The sequence below is a fragment of the Theropithecus gelada genome, chromosome 9 (genome assembly GCF_003255815.1).
Source record: "Theropithecus gelada isolate Dixy chromosome 9, Tgel_1.0, whole genome shotgun sequence".
Lineage (NCBI taxonomy): Eukaryota > Metazoa > Chordata > Mammalia > Primates > Cercopithecidae > Theropithecus > Theropithecus gelada.
In genome coordinates, this window is record NC_037677.1 from 74,284,944 (window position 1) to 74,301,329 (window position 16,386).

Sequence of the window (16,386 nt, forward strand, 5' to 3'; positions counted from 1 at the left end):
CTACAAATCAGCAAGAAAACAAACAACCCAGACAAAAAATGGCAAATGATTTAAGCAGACTCTTCACATAAGTACATGGCCAAAAAGCCAGTAAACAAATGGAAAAAGTATACAACCTCATTAGTAGTCAGGAAAGGTGATTTAAACCACAACAACAAGATACTACTAATAAATTCTTATGCACTGCAGGTAGAAAACTGAAGTCATTATACCCATTTGAAAACAATTTGGTAGTACCTAATTAAGTTGGAAATATTTATTCTCTATGACCCAGTGGTTTCACTCCTGGGCATATATCATATTACATGTACATGTGTACCAGATATGTAGAAGAATGTTCTTTGATCATGATAAACTAGAAATGGCCAGGCGTGGTGGCTCACGCCTGTAATCCCAGCACTTTGGGAGGCCGAGGCGGGCAGATCACGAGGTCAGGAGATTGAGACCAGCCTTGCCAACATGGTGAAACCCCGTGTCTACTAACAATACAAAAATTAGCTGGGCGTGGTGGTGCCTTCCTGTAATCCCAGCTACTCGGGAGGCTGAGGCAGGAGAATCGTTTGAACCAGGGAGTCGCAGGTTGTAGCGAGCCGAGATCACACCACTGTACTGCAGCCTGGTGACAGAGCAAGACTGTTTCTCAAAAAAAATGAATAGAAATGACCCAAGTGCCTGTCATCAGTTGAGAGGATTGTGGTATAAATAGCTGGATTCTGTAAAGCAATGAAAATACAAACCACAATTAGTAACAAGTTCATTTAGCAGAAGAAGCTGGATATGAAAGAATGCAAAACCTAGCAAGACTAATGTTTGGAAATAAATGAATACATAGGTTGTTTAAAAAAAACAATTTTAGGAAAAATGTAAGGAAGTAAATACCATAAGAATTAGGATATTGATTATGTCTAGGAGTTGGAGAGGGTCTGTAAACAGGAAGAGAAACAGGGGCTTTGGGGCAGACCATGATATATGGGTGATGTCATAGATCTTGATTAATCCACCCCCACCCCAACCGTGGTTTTGCTTATCCTGAAGTGAGGGTGTTATCATTTATTCAATCAGTATTTGCATTCACAATGTATTTTCTATATTTTGGAGTAGGATCAAGGAAATCCTAGTCACTGCCCTTCTTAGAGCTTGCAATCCTGTAAAGAGTGATTGAGAATGTACCCAAGTGTTCTAGGATGGCAGCACACATCAGAGATGAGGGCAAAGGCTTTGAAGCCAGGGACCTCAGTTTGAACCCTGGATTTACCCTTTACCTGTGAAATTTCAGGCAGATCACCTAACCTTTTTAAGCTGTGGTTTCACTCTTTGCAAAATGCAGGTAACAGTTTCTACTGTAGAGTTACGAAGATTCAACCATCAAGTACGTTGATGTATATAAAGTGCTTGACACGTAATAATCACCCTGGAGAATTAGCTGACTTTACAAGTAGCTGATGGAAAAGATATAGAAAAACATCATGAAACAGACATTAAAATGCACTTGAATGACAATGTGCTTCTCACACCTTAAAGGAGGATGAGTGCACATTATGCTAAGGGCCTGGGGGAAAGCACTGGGGAAGTCTTACACTATCACCCCATCTCGGTAAATTGAGGGGAGGGATTCAGACCCTATAGGCAGAGGCACAGCATGAGTGGGGCATGTGGGCAGAGTGAGTGGCATGGTTTCTGTAAGAGTGATCCAGCATGACTAGCAGGTGTTGTGATCTAGAAGCCCCTGGACCAGTATGGTCACCAAAAGTGTTTGGCTGGCATGATGGGATTTCTTTTTTAAGAGTCTAGAAAAGGACATGAGCTTTTCCTTTAACCACAGTAGCCACCACTCCCTGGCTTAAACCCATCCATTCTTTGTTTGCTGCATGCATGAACCCTGAAGGCATTTATGCTTGCAAACCTTGGACTGTCACGTCAACTGAGTGTGAAAATAGCATGAGGAAGGTGTGGGAAGCTTGCATAGGGATTGGGTCATGGAAGGACTTGAATGTTATGCCAGTGAGTTTGGACTTAGTCCGCAGGTAGTAGGGAGCCATTGAGGGTTTTGAGCAGGACATTGAAGTAATAGGACTTGTGCTAGGATGATCTACAGTGGACCTGGGGAGATCCAGTAGGAGGTTTTGGCAGTAGCCCAAAGGAAAAGGAATAAAAGGCCTGAACCAGACTGGGGCCATGAGCACATAGCACACACAAAGGAGAGTGTGTGTGGGGGACAGCTGTTATGGAGGCTGACTGCATGGGCCTTGGTAACTCATGAGATGTGAGGCATTGACCCAGAATACTGGTACCAGTAACAGAAGGGGAGGAGGTGGAAATAAGTGTGGGCCCAAGAAGCCCTTAGTGATGAAGTACTGAGTTTGAGGTGGGAGTCTGAATTTTTGCTCAGTAGAACAGCTGACAAGTCGGTTCTTGAGAGACTTTCTATGTTCTGAGAGAGATTTTTGAGCTTTTTTCCAAAGCTCATATTAATAACATTATGATTGCTTTTGACAATCTAATGGCTTAATGCAGTTATTGTCCTGGGCTGGCCTTTACTTGGTCCAGTGCAGGTAGCTCATTCCTTGGTAATTTTCAGCAAACCAAGGATGTTAGTTGTGGTACTGGGAGTAATAGAGATATTAGTTGACTAGTGAAAACAAAGCTGGGGGCATGGCATCTCAAGTTTCTTTTTTTTTTTTTTTTTTTTTTTTGAGACAGAGTCTCGCTCTTGTCAGCCACGCTAGAGTGCAGTGGTGCGATCTCAGCTCGCTGCAACCTCTACCTCCCAGGTTCAAGTGATTCTCCTGCCTCAGCCTCCCGAATAGCTGGAATTACAGGCATGCACCACCACGCCTGGCTAATTTTTTCGTATTTTTTGTAGAGACAGGGTTTCACCATGTTAGCCAGGCTGGACTCAAACTCCTGACCTCAGGTCATCTGCCCATCTCAGCCTCCCAAAGTGCTAGGATTACAGGCGTGAGCCACCGCGTCTGACCTGGTTTATTCTTAAGTTGTCTTGAAAAACCTGGGTCCTAGGGGTAGTGGCTAGAAGCTTTGCTTCAGTTGTCAAGGACTGACTTGACAACAAGCCCAGGCTTGCAGATTGACATTTCGTAAAACCTGGGAAAAGCAAACCTGCTGCATGTTGGGTGGGAAGGTGCTCTCAGCATCCAGCCTACACATGCACCTGTGGTACCTGTTGGAGGAGGTTCTCCCAGGTAAATGATTTTCAGTGCCTCTACCTGCTAGAGAGAATTTATTGAGAATAAAAAGTCATTTGGTGCAGAGTTCTTGAATCTATTATGTAAAAGGCCTGGTTCATTGAAGTGGTTCCAGAAATCCTTTGTAAATTATAAGCACAACAATTATTGGTAGTTGGATGATGCTTAAGGCTAGCCTGCTTAAGATCAAATTAATGCTACACTTGTTTATTTCATTGGGCTGGAAGTTTACTTTGAGACTATATAATCAGTGGATGATATAAGAAAATGCTTGCTTTAGTACTTAGAATTTAAAATTATACTGATTTATAATTGAGTATGTAGTTGCATTTTCGTTTACGCCCTTTTCATTTATGTTAATATATTTTTCTTGTTGGATCCCAAGGAACAAACTTTTATGTATATAACCCTAATTCCATTGAAAATGTGATCTGCTGAGGGATCATTGTTGTATAATGTGATTCTGATTCCACAGGGATATTTTTATTAGTGTTAACATATAGCACAAATAAGGGTTATAAAAGTGTTCCATAATCTTTGGGATTGGCTTTATAAAAAATGTATTTGTTGAAAATTCTGATTTTTGAAAAAAGCTTTTAATCTGCCTAGGCATCTAGCTTTATATATATTTAAGGCAGACACATGAGTTTCATTTCAAAATATTAATAAATATACTTGTTTGTTATTAGACGGAATAATTTTTGTTCTAGTTCAGGATCTCTGACCTTATTGGAAGATTTAAAGTTGTTCGTGTAACAGTACATTAAGACCTATGATTATAAATTTAAAGTCATGCCTAGAAATGTTTGCCCATATTGAAGATGGACATCGGAGGTGAAACTGACAGCTAGTCTTGAGTCAACCTGCACCAGGCTTCCCAGGATTTTTCTATCCGTGGTGCCATGAGCTATAACTTTAAAATAGGCAAGTCAATTCAGGGTGGTGGTTCATATCCTATTGGAACCATGTTGCTTGAGTTTACATGGTATCTGTTTAAAAGAGAATATTTGAATTTTTCTTAGACAAACTATATGAAACAACTACTGTAGTTATTAGTTCTTCAAGGTCCCTATGCACATTTGCCTCCTACCTCTTGCTCATCTTAACCCTTGTCTCATGATTTTAAGGGACTGAGGTACTTCTGTGTTTCTCTCGAGCAAGCTCTTTTTTTTTTTTTTTTTTTTTTTTTTTTTTTGACGGGGTCACAGTCTGTCACCCAGGCTGGATTGCAGTGGTGTACTCACGCTCACTGCAGCGTTGACCTCCTGGGCTCCGGCAGTCTTCTCACCTCAGTCTCCTGAGTAGCTGGGACTACAGGTGTGTGCACCACCATGTCCAGCTAATCTTTTTTTGTAGAGACAGTGTCTCACTGTGTTGCCTAGGCTGGTCCCAAACTCTGGGCTCAAGTGATCCTCTTGCTTCGGCGTCTAAAAGTGCTGCGATTACAGGCATGAGCCACTGTGCCTGGCCATGTTTCTCTTTTTATTGGCAGTTTCTTTGTTCCAGGAAGAGCTATATTTTCTGTTTCTTGTCTTTGTTCAGGAACTCCATGCTCTGCTTCTGTTGCATGTCACCTGAGAGGTGACAGAACAAAGCAAGCAGCAGAACTGTTTGTTTTAGCACTGTCTTTGGGGGACGATAAAAACTGTGAGTCTTTAGCAAACAGAGTTAGATCTCAGAATGGCTTGGTATTTTCCAAATGGGTTAGTGTAACCCAGTGACCTTACTTGAGTTCTGGTAATGACAGCTTTACCATCAAATTTTCCTTAGGGTATAGCCCTTGAGAGGAAATTGCCTCCTAAAATTGAGAGCTCTGATAGGCTTTATTACTAGTTCAATCTGTAGTCTTAAAGGAAGTACCTAAAGCTACTGACAGTGTTAGACCATCTATCAAAATATGGATATTTTCCTGCAAGCCAATGAGAGCCTTACCTTAGATTAACATTCTGTGACAAATGCTGCTTGGTGGGCAAGAGATTTTTCAATGTTAGATTGCATCCTTTATTGTTTTAGTTTACCTCAGGGCAGAGGCATAATGCTGAGAAAAATAAAAGAAGGGTTCTTTCAAATAAAAATGGCAGCAATTGAAAACATTGGAGGAAAACATAGCTACTGTATTTAAAAAGCTATGCAAATAGTTTAAAGGTTTGAAGACAAGTTTGTCATCTCCCAATAACTAGTAGATACTGTTAAAGCTTAGTGTTCATAACTATTTTTAGGGCAAGGATGATATGTTAGCTATAGATCTCACCTACCACTCTCATAGTACCTGCAGATAGAAGACAGCACAGCATGCTTATTGAATGAAAGCCTTAGGCGCAGATGTACATGCTTTGCTATATTTTTCCTACTAAGCGATGCTTGTTCCATTGGATTCTTTTTTTGTCAAAAGTGCTGGGAACTCTTCTTGTTCTCTATTCATTCATCTTAGTTGTTTTAATTGCTGCTTGGTCTTGCAGAACCTGAGTTTTAAAGAGCTGGCTAAATATAGACTTATCACTGTAAGCACCTCCTTACACCTGCTTTTCTCATGGGTCCCTGCAAAGTTGACCAGCTTTTTTTTGGCCTTGAACATCAAAAACAGTTGGAAGGAAAACAGCATCTATTTAGTGAACATTTCCAGTGTTGGAAGACTATGTCAGATTAACTTTTTTTTTCTTTTTTTTTTTTCCTTTTTTGAGACAGAGTCTCGCTCTGTCGCCGAGGCTGGAGTGCAGTGGTGTGATCTCGGCTCACTGCAAGCTCCACCTCCCTGCAACCCCTGCCTCCTGGGTTGAAGGAGTTCTCCTGCCTCAGCCTCCTGAGTGGCTGGGACTACAGATGCATGGCTGGGATTACAAGTGCATGCCAGTACACCAGGCTTATTTTTTTTATTTTTTTTATTTTTAGTAGAGACAGGGTTTCATCATGTTGGTCAGGCTGGTCTTGAACTCCTGGTCCCATGCAGTCCACCTGCCTCGACCTCCCAAAGTGCTGGGATTACAGGCCTGGGCCCCTGTGCCTGGCCAAAACAATTTTTTTTTTCTTAAACTGAGTGTGTGTTTTCAGGGCAGTGGACACTGTCAAATGTGGAGAGTGTTACTTGTAGCCATTTTGAGGTTGATCAGGCTTGCCTCAGCTCTCAGTTGTCCACTGTACCCTAAGGAGGGTTTCCAAAGAAACATTGCATCCCTTGGGCAAGCACACGTGGCGTATTTTTTTCTGTGTTTAATCATTTAACTTTCCAGGTGCTCAGGGTGTGCTAGGCACTCATGGGCGGAGCAGTCTGAAGGCGGCCTCTCTTGGGTTTGCTCAGTGATACAGTGCTCCGGAGAGAGCAGTGGTTTGGGGTTCTAGGCGTGGGGTCTGGGTCCCAAGCTCCGTCACTTTCCAGCTGTGTTGCTTCAGTCTAATAATGTGGTTTGTCACATATGAAATGGAAGTGACCGTGCCTGTCTCCATGCATGTGAAGAACCTGGTGTACAGTGTCTGCCAAAAGAAACGGCTTTGAACATAAAATTAGGGAGCAGTGTCCTATTCAGCCCCAAAATAAAACTTTTGTGTGCTTCATTGTTTTTAGTAGCTTTTACTTTTTTCCCTTAATTCTGAAACATCAGGCCAACCCCTGCTGTGCATCAGCAAAACCCCCCAGTTGAGAGTGTTATAAAAAATAATGCGTGATTATTAATGAGAACCTCCCCAAGTCCCTGTGGGTCCACTGGATTTCTTTTATTTTCCTTTGGTTTTGTAGGTTGGAGTTTGGTTTGTTTTTGTTTTTAAATTCTCTCTTGTAATGACACCATACCCTTATCTTTTTACTGCATGAATAAGAATCTTTTTTTTTTTTTTTTTTGAGACAGAGTTTTGCTCTCATTGCCCAAGCTGAAGTGCAATGGCGTGGTCTCAGCTCACTGCAACCTCCACCTCGTTGGTTGATCAAGTGATTCTCTTGTCTCAGTCTCCCAAGTACCTGGGATTACAGGTGCCTGCCACCACGCCCAGCTGATTTTCATACTTTTCGTAGAGACAGGGTTTCACGTTGGTCAGGCTGGTCTTCAAGTCCTGACTTCAGGTGGTCCATCTGTCTTGGCCTCCCAAAATGCTGGGATTACAGGTATGAGCCACCATGCCTAGCCAATGTTTTCCCTCTTGGTTTTTAGGGAATATATAGGAACTGTGGTGTACAGTCTCTGTATGGAAAAATAATTGTGCTGATTTTTCTGAAGATGTCCTTGTACACTAGGAAATAGCATTCTGAATAATTTACCTAAGTATATTCTGTGATTTTGACATCTCTGTCTACATACATGATGCAAATCTGAATAAACTGCAATTCATTTAATAAAAATTGTATGAAATTTCTATTTTTAAAAAAATTTATTTGTAGCCCTATAGTATAAAATCTGAAAGGTAGCAAAAAGTATATTGCGAAACACAAATTTCATTTCCATCCCCTATGACTTTTGGTGGTTTTTTTTTTTTTTTTTTTTTTTGAGACGGAGTCTCGCGCTGTCGCCCGGGCTGGAGTGCAGTGGCCGGATCTCAGCTCACTGCAAGCTCCGCCTCCCAGGTTTACGCCATTCTCCTGCCTCAGCCTCCCGTGTAGCTGGGACTACAGGCGCCCGCCACCTCGCCCAGCTAATTTTTTGTATTTTTAGTAGAAACAGGGTTTCACCGTGTTAGCCAGGATGGTCTCGATCTCCTGACCTCGTGATCCGCCCGTCTCGGCCTCCCAAAGTGCTAGGATTACAGGCTTGAGCCACCGCGCCCGGCCTGACTTTTGGTTTTAAGTTAGAGAAACCAGTTAGGCACAGATTACTAGGTATACACTTGCAAATTTGAGCAAAAATGGATAATGTAACTTTTATGGTATAGCTTCTTTGTATAGTCACCTTTTGGAGCCAGTGTTTCCATGGCATTTGAGTTGCCGGATTTCCCCATCCGTGTGTTTTTCATTTTCCAGTTGCAGCATGAGAAAGCCGAACTAGAACAGCATCTTGAACAAGAGCAGGAATTTCAGGTCAACAAACTGATGAAGAAAATTAAAAAACTGGAGAATGACACCATTTCTAAGCAACTTACATTAGAACAGGTAAGCACCTATAGCTCTTCCTTTACATTATATTTTCTCGTTATCAGCTTGTTCTTTTAAGCTTTAAGATGCCTGGAGGAATTTAAGTGAAAAGTATTTTTCAGCTTTCTCTCCCCACAGTGGAGACTTCATTTCTGAAGTGAGCATTGACAGGTTTACACAGTTCCTATCGTTCTCTCACACATTTTCTCTTTTTTAACCACAATTAATAAAGTTTCAGGATATAAGTTCTGATGTACTGATTTATAGCAGGAAATGTCAGGTTCCTTTTTGCAAAGCAAAGGGAGAAGAATGTTTTTGACCACAGGATAGTTTCTGTGAAAGTTTCTAAGACAGTGTTGCTGTGGAACTAAAACTGGTCTTTCAAAACTTCTTCAGAATAAACAATTAACATTTTCCTCTTTGAATGATTGGCAACCTTACAGGAGCCTTCTCTTCTCCCAGTCTAGACTTGTTAGTACAGATACAGGGTCATAGACTCAGTAACTCACCTTGAGTCAGCCACTGACTGGTTCTGTGACCTTATATTAACTTTATTAATTTCTCTGGGCTCAAGTTCTCCATTTGTAAACAGAGCAGGACAGACTAAAACCAGAAATGGCAAACTTAACAAGGTACAAAGGTGGGAAATAGTCATAGCATACAATCCCTTTGTCCTCTGCCCTCAGCAGGCGTTGGTGTTGGGACATTGGCCTTGGGAGTTCGGACTTAGTCTGTATACCCCATTATCACACAGAACTCTGGGTAGCTATTGTCACTCCATTCAGGGTATGTCAGACTATATTATTGCTAGCCTTAGTGTTCCCCAATGCCTTTTCCCATGCTAGCGTCCTGAAATTTTAGTTCCCCTAAGTTATAAGAGGCTGATGCTAGTGTACTGCTACCTGGGTTTCCATGTAAAATGCAGTAGATGAAGATCTTCCAGCTGTTTGTATTTGAGATCCTGATTGCCCTGATTAGGCTAAGCCTCATTAAAGTTGTCTGATTTCTCTCACACTCAGGATTCTCCCTGTGCACCTTACTCTGTGTTGACTCATTCCATCAGCCACTCTCAGGACCGCTCTAGTTTGAATATTTTACCTGAGAATGAAACAATGATTGTGCTGCAAGGTTTGAAGGGAAGTTAGAGTTTGTCTTAAAGTAAGACTGTTCTTTCTATTTTTACCTGTAGCAAAGCAGGGAATGGTACTGGGTTTTCTAACACTGAATGATGACCCTAAAAGTGTTTTCCTCTTTTCTGTGATGAAAGTTCAGTTTTCAAGGGTTAGCTATTTTGTACATATCTAGAGTAATTTATTCTTATCATTCATCTTCCAAATTTAAATGCAGTGTCTAAATTAATAATCAGACACCATGCCCCGTGCCCCCCTAGTTTAAAAACATTTTGTTCTGAGGTTCACCCGTTTAATTCTCAGGGTAGACAGTAGCTCCAGTTCTGTTCAAGTTAAGCTTCGAAGGTTTGTGTTTAAGTCCCTGACACACCAAGTATTTACTTGTTGATCAAGAGTTAACCAAGTGACCAAGTGAAGTTCTCACAGAAGTTGATATTATGAGAGCTTTGCCTGGCCATGCCCTTCACAATGATGGTTGTCAATATTTTAAATATAATAGCTTCTCTCTGGTATTTGTTCACAGGCTCCTAAAGGAGACTTTGAAACTAGGGTTGTGACCCAGAGGGTTTAGCTATGGCCACAAGGGGGAGGTAGTGGCCTAGTGTTAGAAAGAAGGGCTGTCTCATCCTAGTGTTCCTAGGAAAAAGTCCTGCCTTCCTGTCTGAAGACCCTTTGCAGACTTTAGTAGCTGAACCCCTTTAAAATGAAGTCTGAAGCATTCATTCTCTATACCAAGTTAATAAGTTAGTGACCTTTAGGCTTATTTCAGTCCGCGATAGTAAAGAAACAGATTTCCACAATAAAATATGTGTAATGCAAAGCCCATTCTAGAAGTAAGCCTCAGATCCAGCATATGAAGCCTGTGTTTTAATTAAAGTGGAAAAATTTAACATTGTCATAAACATTTACCCCATTTTGCTTTGGGTATTACTGGGGTAATTAAATGTGTTTTGTTTGACTATAAATAATTTTAATCAGCGTTTAAGGGGCATGTTTGGTTTTTCCCTCTAATAGAAATCTCTTAGTTTCCGTGGATATAATCTGACCAGCCCTTGAGACCGTCTCTTGGAATTATCTGTATTGTATGATATGATATAGTATGTGTTATAGTCTGTATTATATTATAAAGGATATCCTGTACTCTATATTATTGTCAGAAGAGCAAAGGCATGCACTACACTATGCATTATCATGATTGACATGTAGTTTATGCCTTTGCTTTACTGACAGTCAGTGCTTTTAAACTATAAGCCACTTGAAGGCAGTTATCATGTATGCTCCCATATGTCCTACTGCTTTGTCAGATCAGTGGTAAGTGTAGGTTTGGGCATGTGAATGGTGAGTGGTCCTCTGCCTCTGTATTTTAGAAGGCAGCACAGACTTGTGTTCAGGGCCTGGGCACTGACTTCAAAGCAACCAGGTGTGAACCCGTTCCCTCTACTTAACAATCCTTTCACCAGTTCACTTTCTTTTTAACAGCTCTAGGGAGATGTAATTTACATATCCTACAATTCTCCCACTTAAAAGGTACAACCCAGTGGTTTCTAGTATATTCAGAGTTGTGCAACCATCACCACAATCAATTCTAGGACATTGTCTTGAACTCAGAATGAAACCCCATACCGTTCATCTGTCACCTCTAATCCCTTATAACCTCTAAGCAACTGCTGTTCTACTTTCTGTCTGTGTATTTACCTATTCTGGACATTTCATATGAATAGAATCATATATGTGGTCTTTTGTGATTGACTTCTTTCATTTACCATAATGTTTTCATCCCTGTTGTATCTGTACTGCTTCTTTTTTTCTGGCTAAATAATCATCTATTGTATAGACATACCACATTCATCAATTATCCATTTGTCACGTGATGGACATTTAGATTGTTTCCATCTTTTAGTTATTACGAAGAATGCTGCTGTGAACATTCACGTATAATTTTTGTGTGTGGACATGTGTTTTCATTTTTCTTAGTCATATGCCAAGGAGTGAAATTGCTGGGTCACATGGTAACTCTCCTTAAAATTGTGCAACCAAAATGTAATTTTAAAATAATCCATACTTTGCATGTAGTGGGTTGAACCTGCAGAAGGGGTATTGGAAAGCATCCTGCCAGAGATTTGAGTTGGTTACAACGTGTTTGTTTTGAAAGTAGAGCTTGGATTATCATGGTTTCTGAGTAGGCTCCTTCCAGTCCTCTGTAAAGCAGAACTTAACTGGGCTGAGTTTCTTCCTAGGTAGACCCCAGTTAACTCACCTGTCAGCAGGGCCTCATTGTAAGTTTATCTCACTGAAAGTTAGTCCTTTGGTATGGACACTTCAATTAGTCAGATACCATTCATTCTTTTCTTAGGCCTCGAATCTGGAATTCTCTTATTTTCAAACAGAGAAGGTTAACAGCTAGATCATTAAGGTCTCTGGGCTATAAATGGTTCTGTTGGTGTTTTGCAGTATTATAATTCACAGAATTCTGGAACCAGAAGTCCATGATGTGGGGAAGACTACCTTTGTCCCCAGATGCGAGTGGGGACATGAGACAGTGGGAAAATCACGAATAAATCCAGGGGTAGGGACATCAGCTCTGCTCTTAGAATTTGGGACAACAGGCTCTTATTCCCATTTCCTCTCCCTCCAGAGTTTGCTGCAGAGTTGGGCTTGGTGGGAATCACTGCTCAGTAATAGATCAGTTTGGCCTGTGAGTGGCCCAGCTTGCTCATGCTCCCTTCTCAGAAATGGAAACCCAGAGAGAGATCGGGCAGGTTTCTCAAGCTGCACAGCTAATGAGTGGCAAACGTGGTCCCCTCGTTCTCGTCTTAGTGGTCTTTTAGATCCTGGAAAGACTTTTTTTTTTTTTTTTTTGCCTTTTAAAAAAATTTTACTGTAAGTTTTGGGATACACATACAGAACATGCAGGTTTGTTACATAGTTGTATGTGTGCTATGGTAGTTTGCTGCACCTATTGACCCATCAAATACGTTCCCTCCCCTTGCCTCCCACCCCCAACAGGTCCTGGTGTGTGTTGTTCCCTTCTCTGTGTCTATGTGTTCTCATTGTTCAACTCCCTCTTATGAGTAAGAACATATGGTGTTTGGCTTTCTGTTCCTGTGTTAGTTTGCTGAGGATGACTGTGGAGAAATAGGAATGCTTTTATGCTGTTGGTGGGAGTGTAAATTAGTTCAACCATTGTGGAAGACAGTATGGTGATTCCTTAAGGATCTAGAACCAGAAATCCCATTTGACCCAGCAATCCCATTACTTGATATATACCCAAAGAAATATAAATCATTCTACTATAAAGACACATGCACATGTATGTTTACTGCAGAATTATTTACCATAGCAAAGTCATGGAACCAACCCAAATGCCCATCAACAATAGACTAGAGAAAGAAAATGTGGTACATATACACCATGGAATACTATGCAGCCATGAAAAAAGAATGAGATCATGTCCTTTGCAGGGACATGGATGAAGCTGGAAGCCATCATCCTCAGACCCTGGAAAGACTTTAGCCTTTGCAAAAGTAAAGGCAATATCATCTTTCTTTTATATTTCAAAGAACTCTGCTGCTTTCCTGTTCAAACAGCCTGCATTGGTTCTTAATCATTTATTTTAGTTACCTTTTTGTCATTTATTTAGCATTTAAATGCGTGATGCCAAAAGTCAATTTATAAGCAGATGTAAAAAAGCATATTCAGAATCATGTAAAATTGTGTGGTCTTTGTAGCACACAGTATTAGACTAGTAAATTGGATTCATCTAGTCAACATGACTTTAATGATACTGGGGTTTTCTAAACAAACACTGGTGGCCAGTGCCTGTAAACCCTGACTTGAAGATTTTTCTTCAGACGCAGTCACTATACATCTCTTACTTGGTATTCACATTTTCTTAGGTGATGGTAAGAACATTTGGAACTTGGAATTTCCTGTTCATGTCAAGAAATCTTATTCCGAATAATATGTTCTGCCAATTAGGGAAAATTTTCGTTACCTGTCTAGCATTAAAAGGCACACATTAGTTTATATATTAAGTGAAGTTTATCTCATCAGATATGAGGGCCTTTTGTGTACTCTGCTCTGAAAATTATCTGATGGGGAAGAAGACAACAGTGGCATACAGTACGTGTGTTAGACACTCAATGGTTATTAAGTAGTACTACAGAAAAATAGGGGACTATATCCGTGGAGGTTAGTCATGTAATTCAGCTAACGCTTACATGGTGTAACAGGATTGCCTACCGTGTCCCAGTCCCCTTACTTTTTCCTTCCTGTAGTTGGCCCTGTGTCTTTTTTTCAGTTATTCCTGGAATTTAGGGACATGTTTTCTTATCTGAGATGTCCCTTCTTCCACAGCACTAAAACCCATATATAAAGGTTGGATTTAGGATTGATTTATTAATTTTAGCTGATTAGCATCCATTTATAATGACATCTTAGCTCGTGTGGTTTAGGGAAACTTCCCTGGGTTCAAATCTCCCTTTCATCTGTAATAAACAGTGTGGCCTCATGCATGCAATTTGGCCTCTTTTGTGAAGCAGTTGCAAGTCTTATTTGTATATTTTGGGGAGGATTAGTTGTCCTTCCTGCCTGTCCTCACACTCCATGTGTACTAAAGTTCTTTCTGATGCAGGATTATTCAAATGTGGACTGCACAACAAGAAATACATTTTTATGGTAACCTAGTCACTGATTATGTGTAATTGTATTGTGTCACTGTGATGAGTTTCACAAAACAGTACTTACATGCTTTGCACTAATTTTCTATTTAATTATATTTCATCTTTATTAAAATGTAGATCACAAAAGACTAGACTAATTTCACAATCCAGTTTGAAAAAAGTGCTCTACCTTGCCCAATGCTTTGTTCCCTCCAGGTCTTCATGGATCTGTTTCCTCTGCCTGGAACACTTTCTCCCTCCTCTATCCTATCCCTGCTCAAGCCTTACTAGTGTCCCTCCTGCAGTCAGTTAGGTGTCTGTGCTGTGAGGAATTTCTATAATATTCAGACCTACTCTTGTAACATTCAGTACTCTGTTTAATTGTTTCTTTCTTATAGCTTCACTATAAGATGAAAGAGGGCTGAGACAAGGTTGACCTTAACACTGTACCCCTGGTGACTCTAATCTGTTAGCTCTCCAAAAATTGTAGCTGCTGCCATTTATACTGAAAAGTATCATCTAATTCCTATGGTACTTTGCCCTACCTATTTTCCAGGAAAATAAGTGTGTGTATTATTTAAGCCTCAAATGTCTCACTATCTTCCTTGAACTGGTTATCTGTCTCTTCAGTTATGGACATATTTATGCTCATATGTCATTTGTGATCTGGCCTCTTTAACTTTCTTCTTTGCCCATGCTGCTGTTGATGCCCTTGTATGGGCATGCATCCTGCATTAATCCAATACACCTGTATTGCATGCCTGCTGTGTATCACAAACTCTTCTAAGAAAGATGACGGGAGGTCCCTGGCCTTGAGGAGCCTGGTCCAGGGAGGCCAGTGCTGAGGGATGCACTGGGCAGAGTGCTGTGGTGGAGGAGAGGAGTGGGGCTCCCACCGTAGCACAGCAGCCCCCTAGCTAGCAGAGAATGCCTGCAGGTGCTGTGAGACTGATGCAGAAGAAAAGACACCCACTGGCTAAGTGGGTCTGCATTCAGCCATGTTGCAGGGAAGCAGAGATGGGAGAGGAGGCAGAAATGAGGAGAGAAAATAGGTAGAAAAAAGTGTTTGCAGGTACTACGTAGAGTAAAGATGCCAAGAACAGAAAAGAACTGTGAAGGAGATGTGAAGTTGACTCCCGGCCTCTACTTTGGGGGTCATGGAGTAAGAGGAGGTTTTGGTATCTGCTGTGCGGTGTACTTGAGGGCTTAGGCTCATCTTTACAGTGAATGCCAGATGGAAAGAAGCCACATAGCTCTACCAGGGCTTGTGCAAGCCTCAGTGCTAACCATGCTCAGTGGTTACCTTCAGCCACTAGATGATACTGGGTGGCTTAAAGGGGCTTGATGGGACCCCAGCTTCCATGGGCAGCACAGGGAGTGACCCTCACTCATCTCAGTGCCCCTCACCATCTACATCTGCAGCAAATCACAGAGGCCAGGGTTTAGAATGATGAATTTGAATCCTCATGACAAAATTTTTTGAATTCATTGTCTTAATGAAGCAGGAAAATATTTAGTATATTTTAAAGTCTATCAGGAAGGAAAGAAACTTTTCACATTTCCAGTTCTTAGAATAGTGGCTCTTAAGATGTTAAAAACAGTTAATGATACTGCTAAGGAAACAAGATGGCTTTTCTGCCTTGGTTGTCTAGAAGGTAATTCATTCAAAAATATAACCAAACTGACATCATAGCCAGTCCCCATACAATTCTGATGCTACTTGTTTTAGAAGCTACAGCAACTAACTCTAGTGAATTATACAGATAATCTTTGTGTCCTTGTGATTTATGAGTGAACAGAGTGGCTAGTGGCTCATATTCACGTTTGCATCCTTGGGTGATTTGGTTTTACTAATCTTGTAGAACATGGTTGTATTAGTCCTTTTTCATGCTGCTGATGAAGACATACCCTAGAGTGGGCAATTTACAAAAGAAAGAGGTTTAATTGGACTAGTTCCGTGTGGCTGGGGAAGGCTCACAATCATGGCGGAAGGCAAAGAGGAGCAAGTCCCATCTTACATGGACGGCAGCAGGCAAAGAGGAGCAAGTCCCATCTTACATGGACGGCAGCAGGCAAAGAGAAAATGAGGAAGATGCAAAAGCGCAAATCCCTGATAAAACCATCAGATCTCGTGAGACTTATTCACTACCACGAGAACACTATGGGGGAAACTGCCCCCATGATTCAATTATCTCCCACCGGTTCCCTCCCACATCATGTGGGAATTATGGGAGTACAGTTCAAGATGAGATTTGGATGGGGACACAGAGCTAAACTATATCAATGGTGTTTCTTAAATTCACAGGTAGTGTGACCATACTGGGTCTTGTTTAGAATTC

The 16,386-nt window shown here is 41.1% G+C and overlaps 1 protein-coding gene across 1 annotated transcript in view; it reads left to right on the forward strand.

Moving 5' to 3' along the window:
- The window catches only part of CCDC6 (coiled-coil domain containing 6), a 119,431-nt gene that overhangs the window by 67,129 nt on the left and 35,916 nt on the right, over nt 1-16,386 (forward strand). Inside the window, exon 3 of the mRNA XM_025397120.1 lies at nt 8,146-8,274. Within this exon, the coding sequence (XP_025252905.1) occupies nt 8,146-8,274 (129 nt within the window). The remainder of the gene's footprint in view (nt 1-8,145; nt 8,275-16,386) is intronic.